Raw genomic sequence first — 18,502 nt, 5'->3', positions numbered from 1 at the left:
TCAAGGCAAGACTCCAGTGTTCCCAACCACCCATCTTTTACTCTTCACTGTCGTGTCAAGCCCACAGCTGCATATTTTCCTGGCAACTGTGAATCAACTCCCACTTTGATGACTGATTCACAGACCAGAATAAGACATGCTTACAAGAATTACTCTATTAACAACTTCAACCCAATCAGCTACCCCCAGCTGCTTGTTCCCCTGCAACAACACCCCTCCAGAGGTTGTGGCACTGTCAGTTATATTGGCTAGTTACACTAACATGCCCCAGCCCAGATTCAGGGAAGTATCCAGGCTAAAAAATGTACTTCTGGTTTAGTTTTTTTCTATTAAGCAAATAATTTAGTTGGGGTCAAGAGAAGAGTAAGCAGAATAATGTTCTGGCTTACAGACAAAAAATGACTAGCAATTCAGCCATATGTCAATGATTTTTAGAGGCGTCTATGTGCCTCGGTAATTTTGTGCCAAATAGTAAAAATAAATATAAACCTGTTAATACGACTGGGGCACAGCTCAGCAGAACACAGATTTCAGCTTCTGTAGCTATCTTGTACTGAGGAGTTGCCTGACCTGGAGAAGTGCCTGCCTGGAAGTTACTAAAACAGCTCACATTTCTTCTAGTAAGGAAACAAAATCTCTTGGCCAGAACATAAACGTGATTCCTGGAGTGGGTCATCTATAGAGACTGACCTATGAGAACCTGGAGGCAGAAGTGTGAGGCAGAACACGTAACCCCACAGAGCTACTCGCTGCCGGGAGGACTGAGCAGTACACAAACACGCTTGCCTTTGCACAGATGACAGAGGTTTGGCAGAACTAGAAATAAATGAGGGATAACATAGACTACTTCATAAGCTGTTCTCCAGCTGACAGGTTATGCCAACCCCATTAAATACATGTGGCAAATTGGTCCTGGCACACCTAATTCCACCAGCTTTTCAATGATTAACCGTTATGCAAAGCTTTTACAGACTTCTGAATTTCAGAAGAACTGACGTGCCAGAGAATTATAGGACTTGAAATAATCACATCTTCCTCCCCAAACCACATTAAAGGCAGCAACCCACAAAACTTGTGAAGAGAATAATTACATGGTTGAACAGCTAAATGTGCCTTTGAACTCATCCCACTTTTTCAAAACCTTGATTGGAGGTGCTACTGGCAGCTGTGCTGTAAGCACACAGATGTGGTAAGGAATGATTGAATTACCCATCCTCCTTCTCCCCAAATTATTTCCATATTAGCAGGGATATAGATAGAACAAGTTATAACAGAACCAACTCCACTAACGCAGCACAAAGTATTTCTGACCACACGACTATTTTGACTAATCAGATAAATACTTTCATAAGACATACATACAACACTGGAGCATATTTATAGTTCTCACATTAAAAATGGTCACAGTGTTCTTGGAAAGGAATATTAATCCACACACACAGATTAAAATACCCTTGCATTGTAAACACAGTATTGTTCCCAAACTTGCTGGGGAAATGTTAACGCACTCCCCTACTTCTTAATTAGCATGACCTCAGAGAGTATACACTGAAAAGCTGACAAAAGGAGGAGCTTTAGGGGGACCGTTTTTCTCTCAAACTCTACTAAAAATACACGCAGCAAATAAATGTTAAAATTATTGTCAGCAATTTACAAAACCAGAAAATCCAACTCTGCCCTGAGACCTCACCTAAAATTTTATTTCAAGATTCACTTTCGCACAGATAGTATTTTGATAATATTTGTGTCCATACAAATGGAAAAGAGAAACAAATGCAACATTACTAAATTTATAATGCATATCTTACTGCAAAACACAATAACTGCAGAGCATGGCCAGGTGTGCAAGACAAAAAATTCTTATAGCTCAACTTGATTTTAAAATTGTAATTTCATTTGTCTTCAAAGCCTGAGTGATGCTTAGGTAATAAATTTTTAATAATTTATAGCAAGTTGTCTTTCCATTTTTGGTTAATTCAAAATCTAGACTTCACAAAGCTTATGATTAAATCAAGTTTTTAGATACAAATATTCAATTTCTTATCTTTGTACTTACACTATAAAAATGGTAGAATATATATGCAAATTTTCCAATATGAATGCTGATGAACAGACGATATTATTTAGTTTCTTTCACACTCCCAGGGTCATAATGAAAAGTTACTGATGTTTACCTTCCAAGTAACCAACTGTTGTAACTATCATTTTCCCAAGTTTCATTAATTCCTTCCATTCAGCTCTTCCAGAAAAAACATACGGAAATCACCTCAAATTAGCATCCCAGCTTTGACAAAAATCTCCAACAAAACTCATGATTTTCCTCGCAGCTAAAACAAGTTGAGAATGCTAACTACAAGTTCTTAACCGGTGGAAGTCACCACTTCACAGTGTATTCACTTCACAATTTCTTATCCTATAGAGAGTGTGATAAAAGGGGCAGACACTACATATGAATCTGCATGAACACCAAGAGATCCCACTGCCAAGTTACAACCACGATCAGAGCAATAACATTAGAGAAAAGCATATAATCCTCCCAAAAAACATCTGTCAGTTTTGGAAGAAAACCCTGCAAGTTCATGATTTGCATTCTTCCACTATACTGAGAAATAGCCAAGTAGTGACCATAAAATCTAACTAATGATCTACCTGAAAATCAATCAAAAAGTTACATTAATTCACACTTACGAAACCATATTTTGAAAAATATATGGCTCAGTTATTAAGAACACCAGCACTTCCAGGAACTCCGTGCTACTCAGAATCACTGTCATTACAATACATGAAGGTAGCTACAAACCACCTCTTTAGCACCCACTAAAACTGAAAAGCAGCCAGAGCTTCATCTCATTCTTCTAATACCATCTTCTAAGGTAGGAAGTGAAAACAAATTAATAGAGTGGCTGGGCCTTGTGTACACAGAACGAACAGCAGAGCTTCTGAAGAAATGGGGTTTCTACAGCATCTGATTCTTGCAGGAAAATGCAGATAACTGATTGGGAAAATCCAGTTTCATGAGCTTTATTCAACTTGAAAGTCCCTTTCATAAACGAGAGGGGTTGGGAGTGGGGTGACTCATCATCTCCCTGCCAGAGTAGCCCCAGGAGAAGAAATAAATCTTAGTTTTCTTTAAAACAAGGCTACAATTTTCTTTTTAATTACTTATGACTCAAATAGCTCTGAAAGGATCAATATTTCAGAGGCAAGATCAAAACCAGACCAGATGGATATTAGAAAACATTACAATGCAATTTAAATGAGGCTTTGCACATTTCATTAGGTAAGCAACTTTTAAAGTATTTATTCCTCATCATAAAAATCTTTTCTATTTCATATAATGCAAAATTTTAGTCTGCCTCATTACAAGCAGTGTGGGAATTTGTCAAACAAGTAATTTTTTCCTGAAATGCCAAGTATGAAGTTAACTTCATTTTCCTTCAACCAAATTAATTTTTATTCCCCCAACAGGCTTCATACTTGTAATCAGATTCAAAGTTAAATAACACTGAAGAAAACTAGTTTCTGCTGTTCAATCTTATTTTACAAATAAGTACCATAAACACAGAAAATCCTTCCACTTTTCACTTCAACAGTAATATCTTACAGAACTGAACTCTTGTTTTGGATCACCCTTTGCACGTTCTTCATTGAGGTAAAGTGTATTTTTAATACAACATAAAGCACTTACCCTTCTAACCTGACATCAGGTAAAGTTCTGTTGAGTGCAATCATTTCACTTGCCATTAAATTAAATTGATTTATTTTAAACATTTCTTTCATTTTTTCTTGCTCCTCTTTCGGAATGACCACAGGCTTCCCCATCTCTCCGGGTCCTTCATGTGGTTTTTGTATGGGTTCTGGAACTAAGAATAAATAAAATGTTGGTGACTATTTTTATGTTTGCTTTTGTTTATTTATACTTAACCTTACACTGTAGGAGTATTCCTGTTTAAAACGGAGTTCTAAATCCACCAGGGTATGGGAGTGAAAACAAATTTTCGTATTTAGGAGTTTAACAGAAGTACTTAAGTGCTATTCTTAGACACCACAATTCATTTGAAAAAAACCAGTAAGGATTTATATCTATCCATCATCATGTCTTAATCGGATTTATTGTTGAAGTCCTGGAACAACAGACATTTATATCCCAGACTGTTCTTGCACACACAAGCTTTTCAGGAAAAGTTGAAATTTCCTTTACATGGATTTTAGTAAAGATTAAAGTAAAATTGTAACTTTACATTTATTTCCACATTTTTATTTTGGTAGGATGACATTGGCATTTACAGTTTATAAGTAATTTCTCTTAGTTTTACTAACATTATTTTTAGTCAACATAATTACATTTTGAAGTTTAACCTTAGCACTCAAAGCAGAAAGAATAACACTTAACAGGTTTAAACCAAAGAAATCTCAAATATCTGATCAAACCATTAAAGGAGAGAGGGAAGAGAAAACGAATCCAGACTCCTGAATTATTTGTCTATTTAAACAAAATAAGTGAAACACCAATGTCACATTTTCTTTACAAATACCCACTTACTTTTCTCCTCAATGGAAATGTTTTAAATGCTCGAATAATAATTTGAAATATAGTACTACTTTACAAATTCAGTACAAATTTTTATTAAAACTATAGTAATTTAAGATCTAAACAGAGGAACAGAAGTATTTTAAGATAAAGGCACCAAAGCCCACAGGAATAAGCCTAGCTTCAAATATTTTTAACTTGCATCTAGGACAGTACAGTGTAATTAGAGCTTCTGTGAAGACCAAATAGCCATGTTAAGAATAAAAATAAAATTTAAAAAAAGCAAGGCCAAGCCTTCCATCCTTGCTGAAACACTAAGACTTAAAATAGATACTTAGTAATAACTGAAACATTTTGCTAGTTTGCATTTGGTATTAATCAAGCACAATGTGTTCCTCGAGAAACTTTCATTTTCAAGTACCTGAAGCAACCATGCTAGTTGCATCAACTCAGTAGCATTTAGCAGGGAAAAACCTCCCACCACAGGATGCTTTCTTTTACCAAACTCCCCTTTACTGCAAGTTGAGAGCTATATACTACTAGAAGTTGCCAGCCAGACATTCATACGCCGAAAATGGATAGAATAAATCTGCCTGAGCAGATTAACTTAAGCACTTGTTTAACCATGGGCTAAACTGAGCAGTTTGCTTTGCATCTTCACCTCCTAAGAAAGTACAGTTGAACCCGCATCAAAACTTTCTCATTTGCCACTGCATAACCTTTTAAACTAGAACCTGTGCCTCTTCTGGGGTAATTAACATAAAATTATGGTACACAATAAGGCAATTATTTGGGTTTAATTTTATATATTCAGCTTGGTATTGTTACATGCACTATCATAACTATTTTTATTAAGTGTATAGCAATTAGTATATAGGTTCACTTGGACAGAAAATTATTAAATGACAAGTGTTCAATATAGCTTCAATTATTAAACAAAAGCTATGAGAGTATCATTATATTTACCACGTTCTTCAGTATTCTCAAGTCTTATCCTACCATAGTTGCTATTTAGAAGAAAAAATAATTTCCCGTTTCATTTAAACTTCCAGTTGTATCTTAACTTTGACTAAATCAGTTAAACTGAATAGCTAAATTGACTGAAAACTCATCTTTCACATTCGCAGATCTTGCTGTTAGATGCTAGTTTACCGCATCAGTGAGTTGGATCCAGGTGTACAAATACCACAAATTCATCAGCTGAATATTTAAATTTCATTAGTAAACATATACTACTTCATTACACATTTTACCTAAAGAAAGTACATCTCTCTCTTCCAGAAAAACCCAGCAACAGCTAACTAGATCCACAGATATTTTATGAAGCTCACTAAATGCACAGACAAGCAAGCTTTGGTGGGCAGGGAGATGACCTTCCAAGAAAAGTTGACCATTTTCTCTCTGGTTTCTGCACTTAACGTTAATCTGTTTTCCCACAAAAGCATGTAGTTTTCATATAAACACAAACCAACAACATTCTCCCAAAATGACTAGTACACATTGTTAAAAATTCAAATCGTGGTGCTCTTTTGTCAGTTAACTATGAAAGAAATGTTTCCTTTGACGGACTGTAGACATGTATTGATGACACACTTCTAGCAAAAAAAAATTTAATTTACAGCTACGAGTTTCAGAACGGGAAATCTAGTGATGTTTTTCCAGACATTTCTCATTTGTATCAGTAAACCATTAGCTTCCAAAAGGGCTTGATCTCTTCCAGATCTTCATTAAAAAGCAGGAACTCTTTATGTCTATGGACTACAAATTCCTCTTTACCAGGCAATATGCCTGATGAAAAACAGATATTTCAAAATCTAAGACCATCTAAAGCTAGACAAAGGGGTAGATTCCTCTGTGATGTGTCTTCAGGGGCCACAACAACGGTAAACTGACCAAAACGAAGTCCAGATGCCTTTGGAGGAACCACAATTACAAGAGCTGCTTGGACAGGTAAAAGTTCAGAGAAGTTTTGCCTCTTACACACACCTCAGCCTTAACAGATCAAGACTGATTCATGATGAACAGTTCCTATTTTCAAAAATTAAAACTGTGTTTTATATCTTGAAGCTGTTCACTTCTGAGGAATTTTTTATGCAGACAAGAATATTCAGAACCGAGTCACAACTTGGAGATTCCATCTTTACCAAAGAGCTCGAAGTTCGGAACACAAGGCCTTGACTGGCACATGACAAAACTGATTGGCCCTAGTTTAAATTTGCCAGTGCCCCAAGAACAGTGTAAATAGCAAGTAGCTGACATCACACGACTCTTGCAATACCAGTCCCAGGTGTGGAGATTTTCTTTTTTTTTCAGGGCTTCTAATCATTACATAAGTGGAATGCCTGGAGTGGGGCGGAGGGGTGGAGAGAAAGGATGAGTTTGGAAGCTTATTTAGAAACTGCATCAAGCGCCAAAGCTGGAAGTTGCTTTGCAGTCATACCTTTAAGCAGCCTGTAACTGGGGGTAACGAAGGACTCATCTGACCTTCATTTAAGTCAAGACCTCAGTGCTGACATACAGGATTCTTACAGAAATAAGACAGAGCTACACAAAAAAATCTTATTAGTAAAACCACAGTATTACCTGGGCATTTTTTGTTTACAGGAATGGTTCCCTTTTGTATTGTTAGAGAACAGCTTAAAACTTTTCTTTAAGCCTAGAACTTTTTTGCACTTATCTGTAAGTTCTACTCCAGGCTGTGAAATCTAAATTGTAACGCTGAATCCCCATCTGGAAACAATAGCGCTCAACTAGATGTGCTATGAAATGAGGTTTGGAAAAAACCACTACATAACGTGGATGATGCTTACTAACGGTCAGTGATTTTCTTTCACACTTGCAACAACCTTGAAGCTTACAGCAACAGCGTTCCAGCAACAACAATTACTTTGTGAATTTGACTGATCAACAACCAGTATTTATAAAAAGAGAGTCACCACCCAGAAGATGTGTCAACAGAAAGAACAGTTGTGACAGTGTGGGCAAGGGGTGTACACCATCCAGGTCAGCTGGGTAGCTCAGAATAGGAAAGACAACCTCAGAGCTGAGCACTGCAGAGAGCTTCCCCCCACCTACCTCCCCCCTCTCTGGGGTGGACATGGTGTGGAAAAGAAAGAGCAGCGGTATCAGACTGGACGAGCACAGACTCCCACTCAACTCCCACAGACTGATCTGGAATCAACACTGCTGTGTGTTCTGATCTCACTTTCCCAGGCTACCTCCTGAAGCTACTACTGTCATCTTCTGCCATGGTGCACGGGGTGGACAAAGGCTTAAACCTACAGCCAAATTATCCCACACAGTTACAGTCACTAGATTCCAACTATCTCTCCTCTGGTATCACTGCAGTTTCCCAGTACTGTACTACCCAGACACCATGCCAGGCTCCCTTTTCCCAAACATCTCCACGCCAGCTATCTTACTCACAGCCTGGTAAGTGTCCATTCCTTTTCCACTTCACCTTTTGTCCCCTGATCGCCACACTCACATCATTTCAACTACCAACCCTCAATCTCTATGATAGCGAACACGAAGACCTTTATCCCACTCATCTTACAGTTCCCCATAATCACGTACACAGGTTTTTCCACAGATTCACATGCACATTCCTTTATTACTTCATATTTTGAGCAATTTTAAAAATATAACAGCTGTATACATACAATCCAATATTAGACACATAAGTTGAAGCTCATGATTTAAGATGCTAGTAGCTTATGCCATCAGTACCAAGGAGAAAGGTTTTTCCCAAAGGCAATTTAGACCATGGCTCAGTCTCATTCTGAAAAAGAAAATCCCTCCATTATCTGTACTAAAAACCTAAGGAAAACATCCTTTTAACTTCGTGAAAGCCTGAACTGTCCAAAATTATCCTCAAAGCCCTTTGCTCCTGCTGAAATATCTCAAGACTAATTTTTCCAACTAGGCAAGCATAGCCTAAAATAAAATTACAAATTCTTCAGAAGAACTTATTCATACATTGAGTAGATTCATTAAATGCCATGGAAGTCTACCACAAATTGCAAAGAGAGGCTACATACCAGAATGACATGGAGAAGGAGACTATTAAATTCAGAACACTTACATAATTTATGCTGAGTCGAGAAAACTAAATCAATTATGGAAATGAATAAGGAGAGAAAAAGTGAAGTGAAAAAGCAGATTTTGATAAAAGCTTCACAGAAAAAATAGCCTCAAGGTTATCTGAGGAGATTCTAGGCATTCTGAGTGGGAATAAACTCACTACAGACTCCTAACCAGTAAACTACTGGAACAAGTAAGAACATCTAAGTTCAGGCATGCAGCTAGTTAAAAGGAATTGTCACAGTGTCAACTACAACCATGATTTCTAGCAGGTTTCTGCACATAGCTTACTACCAGTCAGCTGTTTAAAAAAAACAAGAAAAATATAAAAAATTGTATACAAAGTTTTGGTTGGTTTGTTTGAGGTTGGTTGGTTTACAAGCCAATAAAAAAGGATTTTAACACACACAGGGAAAGGCCAGAATGAAGGCTGCACTCAACTAAGTAAAACTAATGTTGCATACAGAAGTCGCAATACTAATCTTTAAAAACTGCAGATTTTTCCTCACCTGAAGGATCCCCCAATGGTTTTATGTGTAAAGTCACCTGAACTTTCAATATCATCAATATATCAAACCAAGTTTGATAATATATTGACTTCAATTGCTGTTTGCCAACAGCAAGAAACTCCTGTTTGCAAGACAGCCTGAAGAAGCCTAGCAGAAGTTATCTGCTTAACATCGTGTAAACACTTTGTGCGAATCAAAGAAGTGGATCCATTCCTTAACACCACAATATCAGTCATCATCTTATCCTCCAGAAAATCTCCCAACTTCTGAAGACAAAAAAAAGACTGAGTTCCTATAGAAGACATACTTTAACATAACCCTAATTAATTCTCTTGTCACTTTCTTTTCCGCTTATTGAAAAAGAAACTCAAAAGCTGAAATGCAAGTAACCGAAAATTTAAGTTCCTTCTGCAAAACTCATGTGAACTAGAACTTCTCTCAAATGTTTGCATGCAGTTCTGGAAACAACCGTTCAGAGGCACTAAGCACAGAAAATCTACATTCCTATATATTATTGTTCTTTGTGGAAATCTATCAGCCTGTTTTCACCATGGGGGGAAAAAAAAACAAACAAAACCAGTATTTCCTAAACATCTCCCAGTGTTATTCTGTAACAGAGCAACCTTGTTCTTAAAACATTTCAGAAAATTTCCCAGGGAGGTCAATGTTGTCCACACGAGATGTCAACAGGTGAAAAAGTTTTTTGTGATGGAAACTACTAATTAACCTTGAGTACAGTTGGCTGATCAGACTTAACATTGAGCATCATTTTGTCTGTTTCCTATAGCAGCAGTGAAACACACAGACACAGCCTTTCCGGTGGGAGAGACACCATACTACAGTCAGATGTTTCACACATGAACTGGAGGCAGCAGCTGCCTGCAATTCTAAATGTTTGTGCTGAGACATTGCAGGGATGAGAATCCGCCCTGCACCAACCCTTTCTCCCATGTGATCAACTGTAATGACCTCCGTAAAACACAGTTGCCAACATGAATGGTACCGGCTTTCAAAAAACCACACTCAGCTCATCTAACTGGTACCCAAAAGCAGTAACGAAATTGAAAGCTTATCTGAAAAGCTTTGGTATTGAGTAATACAGCTGTCACTTCAAAGGGAAAATTACCTATATAACCATAGGAAAAGTTACATACCTAACCATGTGCATATGTGTGTGTATATACGCGCACCCCCCCATATTTGTCACTTCTACTCCCAAGTCTATTCTAGTTATTTTCATACATTTATTTTCATTACAACATTTACTGTCCTTTATTGCTATATTCATTGGCAAAATTCTGGCTTAGGTGGGTTATTCGTTTGGTCTTTTCTGGGGGGGGGAGGAGGCGATTTGTTCTGAGGGTTTTTGTGGGGGCAAAGGGACAAGCAAGCTTCGTTGTTGGTTTGGTTTGTTCTACCACCAAGTCTAGTGAAGTTAACAGTGCCCTTGCTTCCTCACTGGTGGAAACTTTGAACATGGTTTAGACTATATTAAGATAGCTTACATTCCTGAACTGCTTGTTGCATAGCTTCAGTATTTTTCATATACATTAGCACTTAAAATTCTACATCTTAAGTAAGCATTTAAGTCTGCAACATACATCTCAGGCAACATGCTTACTCCCTAGTCGTTCAAACACTGAACATTCTGCAACACCGAAATGCTAACGCAATGCTATATTGTTGAGGCAAAAAAACCAATCAAATATTTAAAAGGAGTGACACTTTAAAGGACAATAATTTAAAGATTACTCAAGCAGAAAACTTACCATCTCCAGCAGGCAGGCCTCGTTCTTTTTTCTCATCACATTTGTTGCATTCACTGAAGTAGAGCAATAGAAACATATCCAGAAGGACCCAAACCAAAGAGGTGGCAAGGACCACCTTGCAATATGCAAATTTTTTCATGGCACTTTAAGTCAAATACAAAAATAAAAAAAGTATAAATAAAAATATCAACAGGTTTCTTTAATCCAGTTTGAGAGACCACGTTCTATATCTGGAAAAAAAAGAAAATAAAAAAAGTCACAAAAAGTTACCTAAGGACAGCAGCTAAAAGCAGAAATTTTAACTACATTTTAAAGGTAACAATTTAATTACCAAGTGCTGTATGTAGCAAAATGAATGCTCTGTGCACTCCAGTGAGATTAAGGGAACAGGGTCAATTAAAGCAGCATTACTCCAGTCTAACATTCATCACTTGAAAAGTCAAAATAAGTGACCAAAACAGAGTGCTCTGCAGATCCACTGTAGAAGAAGGTAGGCACTTCTAATTAAATTATAAAGAGCTCCCTGGACCCTCTGGAAATCAGAACAAGCTAAATGAATGAAAACCAGGAACATTCGAGGAAGCAAGAAATCAATCTCTGCTGCACGAAGCCCACGGCTAATACTCCTCTTGCTCCTGACACATAGTACATGCCAACTGTCTGGGCCCATCACTAGGAATGCTAGTCTACAAATGCTCGTATTTTACAGAAAGTCCAATGGCGCATTACACCTTTGTCACTAAGACAAATGCTTCGCTTTCAGCAACCCAAAAATTAACATCCCTTTTGGTAAAGCTAAACAGTAAACAACGTGAAGAAAGTACCCACAAGCCACTGTGATCACTAACTAGGCATTCAGAGCTAAAGGTATCAGACTAACAGATTTGATGCTTAAAGTGATTTTAATAGTCTAATGCTTGATTGTAGAGCAAACTTTCATACATTTTTTGACATGAATACATTAAAATTTTAGAATGCCAACCTCTGAAATTCTCTTTCGTCCTACTCAACTTACAAACAATTTTTGTTACAAGGACTGCTTATTTCCATGACTGACAATTGGGTAGAGCAGAATCCAGAACAGCTTTGGGTTTGATCACTTTTCTTTTTTTTTTTTTTTTTTACGAACAGGTTCCCCACCAGCGCTGATGTATTTCAACACACAGTACTCGCAAAGTATTTCCCAGTGGGAACAGCTTTCTAGTTAAAGCCAGAATTGCAGACATTCTTAACTTCTAAAATAAATAGAAAATAAGACTCTTCAAAAACACACTGGGATTTTAAAATTGACTTACACATAGTTTCTCTCTCCATGCTTTCAGCCTAAAGTGCAGAATTCATTGGAAAAGAGAACTTTAATCATAAGCCATGATTATGCAAAAACCACACAAAACAACCTGTATCATTAAGACTACCCTTCCTTTAGTATTTCACTGACATAATTTGACTCCTGCCCTTCCCCCTCACCCCCCTTCTTGAGAGAAAATACTATGACACCCCCATTCTACATACAGCTTATTTCTCATTGACAGTAGACATTCATGTCTCCATGCATCTCTATACACTGGCACAGCAACGTAGGAGCCTGTAGCCTTCCACTCGTACAAGACTAGAAGGGTGAATATCCCTCTGCTTCCTGCATAGGCACACATCAAATGCCAAGAACAAGTTTTGTTTGGGATGATCTCAGTTTGCATCTATTTAGTTTTGGTATATATGGATGATTATATAAAATGAAGGACAGTAAAAGTATCTGTAATTCACAACTTGATGATAAAACAGCAGATGAAATTACCACAAAAAAAAACATTAACTTATGTTAAGAAAAACTCCTAAGGCTTGTTTGTTTGGGTTTTTTGGTTGGTGGTTTTGTTTTTTTAGAGACACACAAGGGTTGGCCTGAACTCTGGATCTTGAAGTTGCACTATAAATCTATCACCTTGGTGATCAGTAGCAGTGAAAGAAAAATAACGTGTTACAGACTGTTAAGAGAAGAACAGAAACCAAACCATCACTATGCCATTCATTACACAGTATTTGCTGTAATCTTGAGTGCTGTATGAACATCCAGTCTTGCCATTTCAAAATGGATATAGAAGGATTAGAAAGGACAAGTGAGAAGGGCAAAAGGATAAAGACAACAAGGAACAGCTTCATTATAAGGTGTAAGTGAAGAGCATAGCATTCTTTCTGGCTGGAAAAGATGTAACCTAAATCAGGTGGCAGGTGTATAAAATCTAAAGCTGCATGGAGACAGTAAATAGAGAACAACCATTGTCTGTTACTCCTGCTTCTTGTATTGGCAGAAATCAAGTGAATTTAGCAGCAAGAGGTTAAAAAACAAAAGGAAGGTATTCCCCACAATTGTAGTTATGCAGGTGAACTGCCTGTCACAGTACACCACCAGTGCTGCAAGTCTATTCATCAGCTACTAAACACCAAGTCCTCACCCCTACTTCAGGCAGTCCCGGACTGTGACTCTCAAGTCACTGCCTGCTAGGAGAGTACGGCAAGCGAGTACCAATTACAGCTTCCCCTGTTCTCTTCCCCAGATATACACTACCAACCATTGGCATAAACAAATACTGTATACAGACAAAATCTGTCCGACACAGTCCAACTGCACTTAAACTCTCCATATGATAGGTTTCTTCTTTTGCTCTAATTAGGGACATCATAGCAATGATCTGGCAAAGAATCAAGTCATACCACCACCGTGCTTGTAGTTAAACTAATGCTAATTAAAAATAACATGTTTTAAAGGAAACCTAAATAAATTCTTATCATATCAGATTTTTCGAAGTTCAGACTCATGTGCTACTAGGCTATCAAAGAAAGTGTAAAATAGACAGAAGCACAGTGCTCAGGGGTCCTCAGATTAGCAAGACACCAGGAGGAGAACTGTTATCCAGAATTTCTGTCCATAAAAATACCAACTATCTCAAGTGTTTTCAAATGCATAGGCTGGCACTATATCTGCTTCTCATGCAAGAAAAATCCTTTGAGAATTCAGTAAAATGTCAGAGAGACACTTTCCAAACCCTTTGAATCCTTTGAGGTTCATGGAAGTGACCAAGAGACAGCATGCGAAGTTCAACACACACACTGGGTACCATCAATAAGGCCCTTCTCTGTACCTTTAGACAAAGACTCACTCCCTTGGGCAGTTTACCATCTCAGGAATAGAAAGTGGTAAAAATACTGTGTATGACAGCACTTCCACTGTCTGCTTACCAGCAGAATTCAGGCAGCACAGCACTGAAGCAGAGGGGCTCAGAAACTCTGCTGAAGCAATTGCTCTTAGCATACCTGAGTCTTGACTTGGACAGAGCTCCGGAAAGAGGACTCTACCACCCAGGACTTCAGCTGCAAGAAATGCTAGGTACCTCTCCCTAGTGCTGGAGTGGCGGTGGTGGCCTCACCCATGGGAGGGCTGTTCTGTCTGAGGAGTTGTTCTTCAGCTGAAGAGGCTACAGGACAAAGTGGGCAGGCTGGTACACCATGTGCAAGGACAAACAGTAAGTCAGTCTTCACAGAGACCTTGCAGTGCTACAGGTCTGAGCCCCATGATGCAAGGAAGAGAAGACAGCTAGGCATTACGCTCAAAGGATGAGTGGATGGAGACTTTCAAGATTGGGGCCGAGCGAGGGACAAACCCAGGAAATTAGCGACTTGTGGCAACAGAAGGAAAGCCTGCAGATACACATTTCCAGAACAGTAATACTGCCTGGGGATGCTGCTGAAAGACTGACGAGTCTGCTCGAGTTCAGTTCTTGGACAACTTGGCTATTCATGCATGTATTAATCAATGACACTGCCAGGTGTGAACAGGAGCATGTGAGCAGTGACTGCAGAGCTCGATGGGGTGTAGAGTGTAGCAGGCATGAGACCCTGATACTGCTCTCCTCCTCAGCTGCTCCAGTGGGAGGACAAGATTCAGGCAGCAGTGCATACAGCCTGTCAACACCTGGCTGCATGGCGGGTGTCAAAGGCAGGCTTCTGAGAAGACAAGACCCTCTTTGAGCAATGGGGGCTGCTGGCCAGTATCTGCGTGACAAAGCGAGGCAAGCAGCATCTGGGAGAAGCTCTTGCACTTCTTCTGTGAAACACAGAAGGTAGAAGCAGAGCTACTTTCAAGGAATATAGAAATATCTCCTAAGGATGTGGGGAGGTACTCGGGGAACCCTGGAATTCAAGTTCAGAAGAAATAAGCGCAGCAACAAGAAAGGATATTGGCAAAAGAAAGGCTGAGAATAACGCAGATCCACTGCTCAGTGAGGCAGCTGACCTGGTGACAATGGGTATGGAAGAGGCTAAGATACTCAGTGCCATTTTTGCCTCCTTTGTTATTGGGTGCCCCAGATCAGTCTAGTGGCAGAGTCTGTGGGGGTGAAACTTCACACGCAGTACAGAGAGATTGAGTCAGGGACCTCAAGCCACTTGCACATGTGCAGTTCCATGGCACCAGATGAGACGCATCTGAGGGTGCTGAAGGAGCAGACTGATCTTACCGCAACGTCATTCTCTTCCTTCTCTGAAAGGTCATGGTGACCCAGAGAGTTGCTTCAGGACTAGGAAAAAAGCTATCATCAAGAAGGAAAAGAAGGATCTGGAGAACCATCTGCTAGTCAGTCTCACTTCAGTCGCTGCAAAGATTATGGCACAAATTCTCCTGGAACCTACGTACATACACACACAAAAGAAAAAAAAAACACACCAAAAAAAACCACAACAAAAACACAGGCAAAGGCAAAAAGGCATCTGGGAACACATAGCAGAGATTCACCAAGGGCATATCATACTTGACCAACCTGGCAACTTGCTTTTAGGAAAGCACTGGTTTGGTGAGCAAGGTAAAAGCAGTGAATGTTGTTCACTTTAACAGGGACTGTGACACTCTTCCAGAGTACTTTGTCAGAACTGAGTGATACAGGACCTGAGGAAGTGGGCTACCAGGTGGGTGGACTGCTAGCTGGACCACCAGGCTCTACGGATTTTGATCAGCAGTACAAAGTCCAGCTGACAGACATTCACCAGTGGTGCCCTTTAGAGGTCAAAACTGGAGCTGATACTGATTAGTATCTTTACTGAGAACCTGGAGTATGTGACAGAATGCATGCTCAGCAAGGCTGCTGGTGACACCCAACTGGGGGTGGAGCATGCAGGTGACACCCTGAAACACTATCCTGGCATGGCCCTGGGAGGTCAACCCAAGGGACATCCAAGGGCTAGAAAAATAGGCAGGTTGACAACCTCAAGAAGATTAATAAATGCAAGTACAAAGTCCTGTACCCAGCATAGAATAACCTGGTTATCCACATAGGCTGGGTGTCAACAGACTAGGCAGGGGCTTTGCAAAAAGAAACATTTGCATCCTGATAGCAACTTTAACATGAATCAGCAGTGTGTCCTTACAGCAAAGAAAGTCAAATGCATCTATAAACAAGTACAGTAACCACAGCAAGAATCCCAAAATGCAAAGGAATAACAACTGCCTTTGCTACTGAGTAATGTAATAAAACTGAAGGTTTTTTTTGCAAAAACAGGTATTCTTCCTCCCTTCAAAATATTGGACAACAGGTGACAAAACCTGTAATACCCCTTTTACTTCCATGGTGTAAAAACATCACGGAAAGAGTAGAAACAGAGGCTGTAACTTATCAAGAATAAATTGAAAGAGGAAAAATGATACATTCAAGTCTTGTTACTTCTGCAGGTCAAGTGATCCTCCCCCCCCCCGACAAAATCCATGATACACTTGACACTATAGAAAAAAGTCATACTTAAAATTACTGCTTATATAAAGTGCATTGTTTCACTTTACCACCTCTTTTATCAAGACAGTTGGCATGGGAAAAGATGCTTACTCTTTTCAGTACAACACATGACTATTCAGTCATTTTTATCTTTGGACCAACTTCATCTTTGTTTACAGTAGTGATTGGTCTTCAGTACGACTTTGTAACAGACTTGACAACCAACTTCATTGCTTTTTATTCAACTAAATGAGGATTCTGCACTGGATATGGCACCTAAACAGATGAAGCTTATATGAAGTTTGTTTTCCAGACTTTCAGATATGACAAAACAGAAGTTGGCACAATGTAAGGCCTCATCACAATCCTGACACAACATTTGCTATTTCTAAGCTATTAATATCAATATAAACCAAATGGAAAGCGATCGCTTTCAGCTGATCAGCTGAACGGCATCTCAGGAAAGATTGATGGCCTGTACAAAACTGAATTTTCAGCTTCTCAGTATATTTAGTTATGAGGGAGAAAAGACTGGCATACTCTAGGTAACTTATTAGGTATATGTATGGATTTTTGAGCAAACTTCTAAAAAAATGAACAAAATGTGAATTGTCAATATGAGCATTGTCTACAACTCCATATAGCTGAACTATTAATGAGGCCTATGCAGTTGAGTATGTCTACATTTGAAAACAGAAATGATGACAACACTAGACTCAGGTTTCAGAATTACTTTTGCTACTGTGCTGATGTTGAGGTTTGTTTTTTCTCTTTTTACTGGCCCGTGCTCTGTTAAATTGTTTTTAGTGCATGTTTGCAGGGAGCTCATCAGTAAATAGGTCAGTGAGTTTCAATGTTATCAAAGTAAATGTAAAAAAAATTCAAATCAGAGGGTCAACCCATCACCTGTGGAAAACAGGTGTATTGTGTGTCTTCACAAAAACATAAATGCACCTGGTAAACTTCATCAAGCAAAAAACTATTCATGAGCTTGAGGATGCTAGTACTCTCTTCTGCTCAGAGGTTAACACAGAGAGAAGTACTCTTCATTGGGCCGCACCTGTTTGACAGATTTTGAAAGGTTTCCATATTCAAAAGTCATCTGTTCAGTACAATGCAGCAACAGTAAGTTCTGAAGAAGTTATGAGAGAAAACAGATCATACTAGTCTGAGCAGTCTGAGAACAATTCATTAAAAGCAAACCTACTGTTCAGTAAAATCTAAGAAATGTAGGTCACTAAAATCAATTTCTATTCTCCTTGCTCTGTGCAGGAAGACTAGTGTTTTAATTCATCAGAAGTGAATTTTCAATTATAAGTCAAATTTTTAAACAGACCTTTTGAAAAACTATCAATTATGTTTCTAAAACTGGTAGGCCTTGGAATGAAGGAAGAATAAAACAAACATAGGAGTAGCTGACTAAAACTGAGAAAACAAGGATGAACTTTATACATAGAGGCAGAAGTTATGAGCTCATGAAGGCTTTCCTACAGATAAATTAGAATGCATAAATATGCTTATAGAAGTAGAAGCCTTTGTGAGATGAAAATCTGGCTTATCACATAAAAAAGGAATGCCAAAAATGGAACCACAGGTATGTAGTCCATCCACAATTTTGTCAGACTGTTTGTAACTGTATGGAACTAAGTCACCGTGTACTTGAACCTCTGATTCTCCTAATTTACTTATCTAAGTAATCTTAACCTCTAAACTCTTATGATTAATTCTAATTACTTCTACAGATATGTAGTAAGGAAATAACATTTCTAAACTGAGTAGAAAGCCTTTCAAAACCAAGCTCTTTCAATTACTGCAAGAAAATTAAAACACATTGCTATTTTTGTACCCATACAT

General features: G+C 38.6%; 1 protein-coding gene across 2 annotated transcripts in view; it reads right to left on the bottom strand.

The window, feature by feature from the left end:
• GALNT1 (polypeptide N-acetylgalactosaminyltransferase 1) overlaps positions 1 to 18,502 on the bottom strand; it is a 100,881-nt gene that overhangs the window by 38,706 nt on the left and 43,673 nt on the right. For both annotated transcript variants that reach the window (XM_075416724.1, XM_075416722.1), the window contains 2 exons: positions 10,893 to 11,122; positions 3,689 to 3,863 (listed from right to left, as the gene is read on the bottom strand). In XM_075416724.1, the coding sequence (XP_075272839.1) occupies positions 3,689 to 3,863; positions 10,893 to 11,031 (314 nt within the window). In that variant the 5' untranslated portion in view covers positions 11,032 to 11,122. The remainder of the gene's footprint in view (positions 1 to 3,688; positions 3,864 to 10,892; positions 11,123 to 18,502) is intronic.

The sequence above is a fragment of the Opisthocomus hoazin genome, chromosome 3 (genome assembly GCF_030867145.1).
Source record: "Opisthocomus hoazin isolate bOpiHoa1 chromosome 3, bOpiHoa1.hap1, whole genome shotgun sequence".
Classification (NCBI taxonomy): Eukaryota; Metazoa; Chordata; class Aves; order Opisthocomiformes; family Opisthocomidae; genus Opisthocomus; species Opisthocomus hoazin.
The sequence above is the reverse complement of the archived record's forward strand: the minus strand, read 5'-3'. Positions and strand labels throughout refer to the sequence as shown.